We start from the raw sequence: 11743 nt of genomic DNA on the forward strand, positions 1-11743 counted from the left end.
ACCCCCGCATTAACACAAAGACACATATAATAAATAGAGAATTAGTATAATACATCCACACTGTAGGCGGAAAACATTGCTTAGCCGTTTGATGTCGGACTTTTATTCTGGCAGAGGTGCAATAGGCTGTTCGTTGCCATGGTAACACTAACACGTGATTGAAAAATTGTCCCGAGGGAGGGGTATAGCAGCAAAACCAATAAATATACGTCTTTATTGAAATAATGGGCGTATTGCATGGTGTGAGAATGGTCAGTATGGATTTACTAAAACAACAAAATCCCAACTGGTCTCAAGAGAGCATCAACACTGAAGCACAGACTCAATGAATAAACCTACATTACTGCTGCAAGAAGTGTACAAAGTATCAGCATATACTGCCCCCTGGAGGTGTATAAAGGTGTACATCCATATGCGCATCCTTAATACTTTTAATGTGTTAAAACTTTTAACTTTGATTGAAAAATAATTCTGGTGTATTTTTGCACAACTGTTATGGAGTCCTGCAACTCCTGGTGCATACAGGGTTAAGGGATGTCACACTTGGATGGTTTGTCGCGATTAAATAACCTTTTATTTGTTCAAAATATGCCTCTTACGTAGCGATGTATAAAAAGGGTACAGTGCTTTATGAGACATGGATTGTCATATTGTTTCAAGGACCTGTTAATCGAAGTGCTCTGTGTTTCCCTGCTTTCATTTGGTCAAAATTTGATTGAGTTTATATATTCGTTATGTCATGTTTGCTGTACATAGACTACTACCACTACCACTACTACTACTACTACTACCACTACTACTACTACTACCACTACCACTACTACTACTACTACTACTACTACTACTACTACTACCACTACCACTACTTCTACTACTACTACTACTACTACTACCACTACAACAACTACTACTACCACTACTCCTACTACTACCACTACAACTACTACTACTACTACTACTACTACTACTACTACCACTACAACAACTACTACTACTACCACTACAACTACTACTACTACTACTACTACTACTACTACTACAACTACTACTACCACTACAACTACTACTACTACCACTACTACTACTACTACCACTACTACTACTACTACTGATGATCATAATGAATTTTTCCGTTTCTGTGCTGACAGGGTGTAGGGTGATGTTTGGACTACAAAATAGTAATACTATCAGACTACAAATTGACCCAGCCCCCAGCAGTATCCCATGATTCCACGGTGTGACCCTGACCTCGCGAAGCACGGGAAGAAGAATCGGGCTCGCACGCTGTCTGACGGTGGTACTAGCTGGCTATACGTTGCTCGGTTGTAGATCATGGCTGCTTCTAAGCCAGTTGAGCCGCAGTCCGGGACTGGGCTGCCCCGCTGGCAGCTGGCACTGCTAGTCGGGACGCCCATAGTGCTGGGAGTGGGGGCGGTTTACCTGTGGAACCGTAGCAGAACGAAGGAAAGGCAAGGCAAAGGGACCGGAGAGCGGAAAACCCCAGAAGGCAGTGCTAGTCCCGTGCAGGGCCAAGACGGCGCAGCTCGAGCCAACCGCGAGCAAGAGAACATGGTAAGAGTCCAGTTGCCTGGAGACTCCTTATGCTTGTGCTTTATAATGTGGTGTTACCTACAGTGTCAGTGAGCTGTCTGCGTGTAGGGATCTCACTTTTCTGGCTAAATGTGTCATTGCGTGAAACTAAACTCAAGGACACCTACTGACAGTCAGTGACAGTTACCTTCACAAGGCCGTTAGCAACCGGTTCAACGCTGGTGGATTAGCTAGTGTTAATATGCTAGCTAGCCTATCTCTCTCATAAGCTAAGGTTTACAAAACAGCTAGCTTAGTGTTGAGGAGGTCCGTACATATTTAAAAACAGTTTAATACAGTATGTATCGTGTTGGCACATTGGAAGTATGTGACATTTAACACACGAGATGCTTAGACAAGTGGGCATAACGCCAGCTGTGTAATGTAGAAATTCAGGTGGGGCGGGGATGTCATTTCAGTCAGTCTGATGTGCAGATTTGTTTACAGTTTACCAGGCTCAAGCTTTACTGTCACTTCACTTAGTCGTGCTTTGGTCATATATATTGTCAGATTCACTTTGTCATCGTAGCCAGTCGTAACAGTTTCCTAATCGCCCATCCAACATTGAAAATGAACTTTTACTTTCTCTTCAGTGCATGTAAGGTAATGAACGCTGCTGTTGATTAGAATCGAACCAGTGTCATTTTTACAGTGATCAAAACAATTTGACAAAGAAGACGTGACGATTTGATAAAATAATTCAATGGTATCATACTAAGGGAATGACTTTACTATCATGACACATTTCTGCAGTAATTACAAAAAACATCAGGTTATGGGTGTGATTGTTAACCACCCAGTCAGTCTTGAAACCACGTATTTAACCATTTCATTGTCACAGTGACATTTCATTTCTCCTCAAGTTTACTTACGGTATTAACAATAAAAGCCACTTCTGTCCTTTTTAATATATGTAGAGTCAAAGTCAACAATTCAGATTCCTAAGGTTTGTGGCTTTGCAGCACATGATCTCTGTAAGCTTTTAAAACGTTTCAAATTTAATGGTACTGATGTTGTCTTTTCTCTCTGTCTAATATAGAGTCCTTTGGATCGAGCTCAAGCAGCAAAGAACAAAGGGAACAAGTACTTCAAGGCTGGCAAATATGAGAATGCCATCCAGTGTTACACAGAGGCCATTAGTCTCTGTCCTGGAGAGCAAAAAGCTGATCTGTCAACATTTTACCAGAACAGAGCAGCAGCATATGAACAGCAGGTTAGTAAAAATTCTTGTAACCTCTGCAGGAACATTAAATAATCATAGATCCAGCATGTACTCTCCTTATTGAGTCAGCACTTAATCTGAACATCTGTGTACATTACTTTGTTGAAGTTCTTGCACAAGGAAAGCAGTCCAAGTAAATTCTTTTTGCTTTTTAGATTTAAAACTTGGATTGTATTGCCAATAAGTTAATGCTATAAGTGATTCCTTTCCTGACAACTTTTAACCCTCTTTGGAAAGCAATGTTTCACATGTTTTATCAATGTGTAACAAGACCCGTGCAAATCACCAACAAATTAAATGAAACAGTTGTACTTTTTTTTATATGTAGCAGCTAACTCTACATAAAGACCTCTGTTTATGTAAGCTCCTTATGTACATTATTGAAATCTGTAATGAAAACAGAGTTTTGTTACAACCATAATATTGCATTGTGGGGGAAATCAATAGCTTTAGTAACCATAAATTGTTAAAGACTTTAATAAATTTTGATCCCAAACTGATCTCAGAAAATAAGATATAAGAATTCCAAACAGACAAATATCCACTACAACTGCCAATGTGCTTTTTGTTGGTAGATAGTGTGAAAGGACTCACTGTTTAGTCCGATAGATGACCAGTCTGTGATTTCAGATGAAATGGACAGAAGTGGTGCAGGACTGCTCTCAGGCTGTGGAGATGAATCCACGTTATGTCAAGGCCCTGTTCAGGAGGGCTAAAGCTCTGGAGAAACTAGACAACAAGAAGGAGTGCCTGGAGGGTGAGAAGCTTCTCTTTATTTTTCATATTTTACAGGTTTAGCTCAAAAGTATTTCTATTATTGTTTTGCCTAAGGAGTTGACATTAATGTGTATTATTGTGTGTCTTCCAGATGTCACAGCAGTGTGTATTCTTGAGGCCTTCCAGAACCAACAGAGCATGCTGCTGGCAGACAAAGTGCTCAAACAGCTGGGAAAAGAGAAGGCCAAAGAAAAATACAAAGTACTTGTCATTTTTGTCAATTATTTTCTCAAATTTTTTTGGAGGATTCTTAGTAAACTGACTGTCGTTGTCCTGTCCAGAACCGAGAACCCATGATGCCATCGCCTCAGTTCATTAAATCCTACTTTAGTTCATTCACTGACGACATCATCTCACAGCCTCTACAAAAGGGCGAGAAAAAAGATGAGGACAAGGACAAGGAAGGAGAGGCTGCTGAGGTTACAGAGAGGTGAGACAAGGTTTATTTGTTTGCACTTATTCACTACCCTTAGATTGTACTAGAAGGCAGGATTTCTGAGGGGTCTTAAGTCTTGAAATTACAATTCTACATTTAATAACTTTTTTTTAAAGTCTTTAAAAGTTATTAAATTTGATATGGTAGGTCTTAAGTTATGGTGCCATAAACTTGTTGGCTGTATTGTGTTTAAATGTTCTAGGAAATATCCAAGCTGCAAAGAAAGTAATGCTAGTCGACGCAGTTCCACCCATTCCAACCCATTCCAACCCAAGAATTTATATTGAAATTAGAAACCAATTATTGCTAACTTTGCAGCCCCAGGTGAGAAATGATCACAGAATATTCAGCCCACCACACATGCAGCCTTTTTGTCACTCGCACATCGCCCAAGAAAGCTGACTTTGGGAACTTTAAGGGACGGCTCGCAACTGAAAAGTAAGCATGAGGAGGTGCAAATGTAATAATGTCTGGTTGGAGAAAAGCTTGTGCTTGACATGATTGACACGACTGGAGGGGAACATATTTGAAGTTCACTGCACGTTATCACCTAATCATTTTAACTCAGAACGATGGGAATCGAGGCGTTGGGTAAATAAGTACATTTTCCCCAAGTTCGACTGGTTTCCACCCGACTTATAATACTATTGGGGTATGGGGCAGTGCAGACTGTGCCGGCCACAGAAGTAAAAGTGAAAGTTAATGCTCATTTATCTTTTCCCTACCTCCGCAAACTTTCATTTGAGGGGGCAGGACTTGGCGCTGCGCCACGGCAAAACCTTACCAGTTGAAACGCTGCGTTGTTACCAGCTCCCTCGATGTGCAGGGGCGTGGTCTGCTTCAACAAGCTGATTAAGAATGAATGTGATTGGTGGACTGCTGCGCACAGTGAATGTCAGGTACCCTTGAAATTAGATGAGAACACGTTGAGTTCATTTGCCTCCAACATCGCAGGATCTGCGATGTATTGCGCACACATGCATCACGATGACGATGCTCAAACAATATATCGTGCAGCTCTATTAACAGGACTTCTGAGTAATATCAATTTTAGGCCTTCAAATGCACCTAATACAATTTTGACAGGTCTTAAAAATTAATTAATCATGAGATTATTATTACTTTTATAAAATTGCACAAGTTTTATAAAATATTTTTTGAGGATGAAATTAAAACTAACACTGAACTGTTAAGGACTAATATAAGATGTGCTGCTCGGACATAATTTATACAAGCATACTCAGCTAGAGTCATGATATTATATGTGAGTTAAATACTTTCCTTGGAAGTTTGTCGTATTTAGTCGAAACCTACACTTGAAGCCCACACTGACCTTTTATCGCTCATCGGTGGAGAGCGTACTCACGTACTGCTTGAGTGTGTGGTACGCAGGCTCCACAGCAGAGGACAAGAACACGGTGCAGAGGGTTATTAAAACTGCCCAAAAGATCATTGGCTGCCCTCTGCCCACCCTGGAACATCTGTCCACATCCTGCTGCTTAAGAAAAATAAAGGCCATCACAGGAGACCCCAGACACCCCGCATACCCACTGTTCAACCTGTTGCCCTCTGGGAGACACTACAGGTCGATCAAGGCCCGCACCAGCAGGCTGACAAACAGCTGCTTCCCCTGGACTATTTGCACCGCCAACACCCACAGACTCATACACACACACCCACACACAGTCTGACACAACTTCTGCACAACCCTTGCACACTGCACTTAACTTGCACACTGTATTTTAAATTTTAGTCTTTATCTTTTTTATCCCACTGTTATTTATTTATTTATTTATTTATTTATACATACACACATACATACATACATACATATACTGTTATTTGTACTTGTATTTTCATTATTATGTGGTGCAGAGTGGCCCCACCGCAATTTTGTTGTAACTCCTGTGCAATGCCAATAAAGACTATTCTATTCTATTCTATTCTATTCTATTCTATTCTATTCTATTCTATTCTATTCTATTCTATTCTATTCTATTCTATTCTCCACCTTGTACAAAAAAACAAGATGTAGGAACTTTTGGTCTAAAGTCCTTAGAGTTTCATGGCAAGTCAGAAAAAATAAAAAGCCACAGGCAAACACTTGTCCTCATCCTTTCAATCTTTGATAGTGTGAAATATGTTCTGTAAAAAAGATCATCTAATGATTTTCAATTAAAATTCTGAACAAATTCATGCTTCCAACAAAGGAAAACTTTTTTTTCCTGATGATTCTTTCTGTATCTTTCAGCTCGGGCTACCTGAAGGCAAAGCAGTACATGGAGGAAGAGAACTATGACAAAATCATCAGTGAATGCACCAAGGAGATTGAGTCTGGTGGTCGATACACTGCAGAAGCCCTGCTGCTGCGTGCCACTTTCTATCTACTCATTGGTAACGCTACAGCTGCTCAACCTGATTTGGACCGTGTGATCAACATGCAGGATGCCAATGTGAAGGTATGAACTATTCATCTGATAAACTTCCTTCTTAGTTAGAAGGAAGAGTAGTTAAAGCTTTTAGCATGCATTCTTTATCCCTGCCAAGGAGTTATGTTGTCATTACTGTCTGTCAGTGATAGAGATGACAGTTGATAGGGTTTTTTATAAACCAATGCTATTATCGAGTCTGTTTGTCTGACTTTTTTATTTTTATTCTTGATCAATAAAGTGAGTCGAGCAGACGGTAGCATGAGTCTGTCGTCTAAAATGGAGAATTACCTTACAGCATTAAGTTTCATTCAGAACAAAGCCAAAGAAAAACATCAGCTAACCACATCTGTCTGGTGTTATGTTTTTGCTGTCTATATTAGGAAGCCATGGCACCTCTGCATACGTCAAAAACATGTTGCATAGAGATTTATTTGGCCTATGGCTGATATTTACACCTTAAATGATAATTGTACAAACATTACAACAAACATTGTGACTATTTCCTCCATGCCATTGTAAACATAAAGATCTGAGAAGTTTAGAGATTTGGAACATGTTACCACGTCAAATACATCATGTTTATAACAGAATTTAATTGTGGTGTACTGGATCTAGATCAATTGGAGAGGGATGGAATGGTATTCAGTAAATAAATCCTTATCTGGGAGTACATTATTTTCTCACAGATGCTCAAATAATCATAAACTTCTGCTAATTTAGAAAACTGGGTTGTTTCTGCAACATGACAGGCTCTGCTTTGTTCACTTGTTAAATGTCCCCAGTTACGAGCCAATGCTTTGATCAAACGTGGCAGTATGTACATGCAGCAGCAGCAGCCTCTGCTCTCTACACAAGACTTCAACATGGCAGCAGAAATCGACACACGCAATCCAGATGTGTATCACCACAGGGGCCAGGTAAGAATGGGCTCCATTTCGATTACTTACTTTGATTGTTACCCCTCGACCGAAGGGTATTGTAATCATTTTGTCGTCTGTCCATCCATCTGTCTGTCTGTCTGTCTGTCCATTCAACGACATAATCGCATTATCTGAAGAATGCATTGACATATCTGCACCAAATTTATACTGTGGATACATCTTGGCATGGAGCAGAAGCCTATTGAAAATAAGTGACCTTGACCTACTATTTAAGGTCAAATGACCTTGTGACTTGTGCAGTTATAATATCTGAGTACTTTCATATGTAAATATGTATGTAATAAGTTTTACATAAAGACAATCTAATCTACGTTATAGGGCAGTAACTTTCAACAGAATCATACACAATGTTTTGCTAAGGGTTATTAAAAGTGTGCAGCATGTTATGTTTGTATTTTGTGATGCTTCATCTTAAATGTCCTCCATATTTTGTCTTAGCTGAAGATCTTGCTGGACCAGGTTGATGAGGCAGTGGGAGACTTTGATGAGTGTATCCTCCTCAGGCCTGACTCTGCGCTGGCCCAGGCACAGAAGTGCTTTGCTCTTGTAAGTAACAAAATGAAAAACAGTTTTAAACTAGTTTACTCTCCTTAACTCTCTCCCGTAAGGCTTAAATTTTTGCTGTTAGTGTCTTTGCTGTATACAGCTACCTAGGTCACTGTAGTTTTAGAGTGGCTGGTGAAGTTGCATCTGCTTTTGTGTTTCTCAGTATAGACAAGCATATACTGGAAATAACCCAGCACAAGTACAGACAGCCATGGACGGCTTCGAGGATGTTATCAGAAGGTTCCCAAAATGTGCTGAGGGCTACGCTCTTTATGCTCAGGTATGAAAGACATAACTTAACATCCTGTTTATGAATGACCAGAAATCATATGGCAGAGCCTGGCTATTGTGTGTTGCCAATTCCAGTCTGCCTGTGAATATTTGTACTGTTGAGTCAATCGATATTGTTTTAGTTTTTCATTACCAAGGAAACTTTTTACTAATATTTCAAATTTTTTGTGTCAAATGAGGAGCTTCTTAAAACATTAACTGTCAAATAAAATTCGGTACAATTGAACAATCTTGTGATTGTATTTTCATGTTCCAATATTTATTGTCAGTTTCCACATTGAACTAGGTATGCTAATAATGAGTTCATATTCTTTTCAAAGTTCTTTGTGAACTTTTGAAAAATGGGTTCAGTTTAAAGTGACTTCAACAGAGCAAACTTATTCTATTGCAGTTTTGAAAATTCTGTATATTGAATCCATTAATCATTCATGCCAATTGTAGATTGACTGCAGCTATGAAGAGACAAATATAATGTTTCTGATGGTGTTTTCAGCACATACAATGAATTTGACTTTTCAGGCTTTGACCGATCAGCAGCAGTTTGGAAAAGCAGATGAGATGTACGACAAGTGCATTGAACTGGAACCAGACAATGCTACTACATATGTCCACAAAGGGTAGGTGTTCTAAAGACATCTTTCATTATAAAGCAACAAATACTGTCTTCATTTAGGAATGATTGGAGATTAACTTGTCATTTAAACATCAGTTAAAAATCTTCTATCCTCAGTGAAAATTTTGCCATTTCTAAACATGCAAATATGATTAACTTCATAAGTTTATCTAGTGGTTACTGACTTTCAGTCCTTAGCTTTGGCTTCAGCCTTCCACGTTGCACTTACATAAAGGTGCATATTACATCACAAATCCTTCTGCTCGCTCCACGTCTTAAATGTTCTTAAATACCTTAAAGATTTTTAGTCCGGATGAAGAAAACTGAGAGGGTCTTTTGTGTGTCTTCTTCACTTGTTCATTCATGTTATTTTTCATGAATCTGAATTGGATCGTAGGTATTTACTGTTAAACTTGTGTCCAGTTTGTTGCAGCTTCAATGGAAACAAGACCTGGACTTGGGCTTAGACCTCATCAGTAAAGCGATTGAAATTGACAACAAATGTGACTTTGCTTATGAAACTATGGGAACCATTGAAGTTCAAAGGTGAGATAAACAGTCCAATTTGCACATTATTAGTCTCTTTTTTTTTTTTTTTTTTTTTTTTTTTTTTTTTTTTCAGTCCTTCTGTAAACAAGTTTGTGTGTTCTTTCAGGGGCAATCTTGACAAGGCAATAGACATGTTCAACAAGGCAATAAACCTAGCCAAATCAGAGATGGAGATGGCCCATTTGTACTCATTATGTGATGCAGCGTACGCCCAGACTGAGGTGGCAAGGAAGTATGGGCTGAAACCTCCGACACTGTAACTTCTCTGCCAACTGAATGCCAGTCTCAAGTCTTCATTGCTGAACGTAACTGTGTTAAAAATGCAACTGTCTGACTTGCTTTGATTTATAAAAAAAACATTAATACTGGATTATGAAAGGAAAAATGGGAGAGATGAATATATAGTGTTTACATCATAATAAAGTGGTGCGCTGTAGAAAGGCTTTGATCCAGACCTCTGGTGGAGTGGATGGGTTGTTAGGATGGTGATGGGTGGGTTATCCGACACAACCCGTTTGCTTACACATAATTCAACCACAAAGTCATCAATCTCTCAACCCTTTTTTTTATTGCTCCAAATAAAGAGAGTGGTTGTGTTCACGAGAGAGAAACTCATCCGTGAATGGTCATGTATAGACGTCTAAATTACTAGCAGTTTCCAGCCGTGTATGAAAATAAGAGAATTGATAATTGTGCAGTCTATTGAGCTGATCGTTGATGAGTCCTTCTGTGACACAATCTACAGGAAATACTGTGAGAGCTTTATGTAGTTCTAATGGACTGTTCACTTGTTAATTTATGCTGATCTCAAGTGTTTTGTCCATCTTCTTCCATATTGTAACATAGTCCGTTCTACATGCAAGATTAAAATACTAGTCCAATGTGTCTGTGATTGTAATGCTGGAATTGATCCCATGCATAAGAACCGACAGAGAGGTTAGTGTAGGACCCTGAAGTTGTTTTTTTTTTTTAATTCAGAGAATGCCTGTTTTCTTTTTATATATATATATACTTTGTGCAGCATGTTCACTTTATAAATAAATGTAAATGCGATGCTCAATCTGTCTTGGAACACTAGGAAAAAATGAGACTTGGAGGAGAAAAAAAACACTTGTTTAGAAAAACCTTAAACATCTTTGTCTTAGTTTTTGAAGATGCTCTTTTTGAAATGCCTCTAGTGTCAGAAGATGTCACAAGGGATTGGATATTTTGTGGTTTATCCTAGCTCACTTAAGATGATAAACATGGTTTATTTTCTATTTTATTGTAAGATGTTTATTTTTTATGCCACATTTGGTTTCATCTTTTGACAGAGAAATCTTGAGACAACTTTATTTTTTTTTCTCTAGGGAGCCCTATGTTAACATGATTTTAACAAACTTGAGCCTTATTTCTGTCCAACATGCAGCCCATAAAGTCTCCTGGTACAGTGTGTGATTTGGTTCTCAAATACCACCCTGTAATCGTCCATGAAAAATATGAATTAGCCATTACTACAAGGGGTTACATTTTTAGAAAATTTAAATGCTCTTTTTCATGGTGACATTAAATGATTCAAGAGTAACGGCTTAGTTCTGTTGAATGTGTGGTCGCACCAATGAACTAAATCACACTTTTCAGCAGCTGAGGAATACTTCTCAGCAAAGCTCAATCTCATATCTTCTAAATTTTAACTTCAGACTTTACACTGACATTCTTTATCATTGATATGTATGGTGACCAAAGTGAAAGAGAATATAAAATCCTAATAAAGTTATAATTCCTGGAGATATTTTCCTGTCTGCAAGTTTCTGTTATCCTTTAAAGGCCTGTTCAACAGCATGAGAAGCGTTTGTCCTGTGACCATCAATACCATTGGTTCGACAAAGCTTTCTCAAATTCTGGGCCTTCATATAAAGGGCCTCTTACAGCAGCAGTTTTAACAGCATGGATAATAAATTTTGCAGCCAATTTTAGCCCAATAAACCATGGAATTATGGCCTGCCTATGACAAGTCAAAATTCATTTTATTGTCATTTATGGTAAAGTACAATCAAACCGCACAAGAACAGTTCATTGCTCTTTTGTACCCCAGCTATGTCCAAATGCAACTCCATAAAATTCAACATTCAAAAGAGGAAGTAAGGGGAAGAAATCAAAAGCAAACAAGTGATCATAATAAAATAAAAATATAAATAAGTGCATAAGTAGCAGTAAACAAGCTCCATTCACAATGATCTACAACAATAATGACTTTAACCCCCTCCTTTCACTGACTCACTGTGGGGTGAATAAAAAGAACCACAATACTATTATTTGATCATTTCATTTTAATCCTTGAGAATATACCCAGTACAGCAGGATGGT

The 11743-nt window shown here is 38.6% G+C and overlaps 1 protein-coding gene across 1 annotated transcript; it reads left to right on the plus strand.

Moving 5' to 3' along the window:
* The first annotated feature begins 1253 nt into the window (after window positions 1-1253).
* On the plus strand, window positions 1254-11164 carry LOC115417400 (mitochondrial import receptor subunit TOM70-like). The gene is made up of 12 exons (XM_030131301.1): window positions 1254-1572; window positions 2630-2803; window positions 3443-3569; window positions 3681-3790; window positions 3871-4019; window positions 6277-6484; window positions 7240-7374; window positions 7837-7944; window positions 8108-8224; window positions 8755-8852; window positions 9272-9394; window positions 9504-11164. Exons 1-12 carry the CDS (start codon window positions 1333-1335, stop codon window positions 9655-9657), a joined length of 1743 nt encoding a protein of 580 aa, XP_029987161.1. The 5' UTR covers window positions 1254-1332; the 3' UTR covers window positions 9658-11164.
* Window positions 11165-11743: the final 579 nt, after the last annotated feature.

Source organism: Sphaeramia orbicularis, chromosome 4, assembly GCF_902148855.1.
Source record: "Sphaeramia orbicularis chromosome 4, fSphaOr1.1, whole genome shotgun sequence".
NCBI classification, from domain to species: domain Eukaryota; kingdom Metazoa; phylum Chordata; class Actinopteri; order Kurtiformes; family Apogonidae; genus Sphaeramia; species Sphaeramia orbicularis.

Bases quoted from the DNA above. Each gene is read 5' to 3' on its own strand.
- LOC115417400 (XM_030131301.1), top strand. From the start codon at position 1,333: ATGGCTGCTTCTAAGCCAGTTGAGCCGCAGTCCGGGACTGGGCTGCCC. The intron at 1,573-2,629 runs GTAAGAGTCCAG...TGTCTAATATAG, and splicing joins ACCGCGAGCAAGAGAACATG to AGTCCTTTGGATCGAGCTCA. The intron at 7,945-8,107 runs GTAAGTAACAAA...TGTGTTTCTCAG, and splicing joins CACAGAAGTGCTTTGCTCTT to TATAGACAAGCATATACTGG.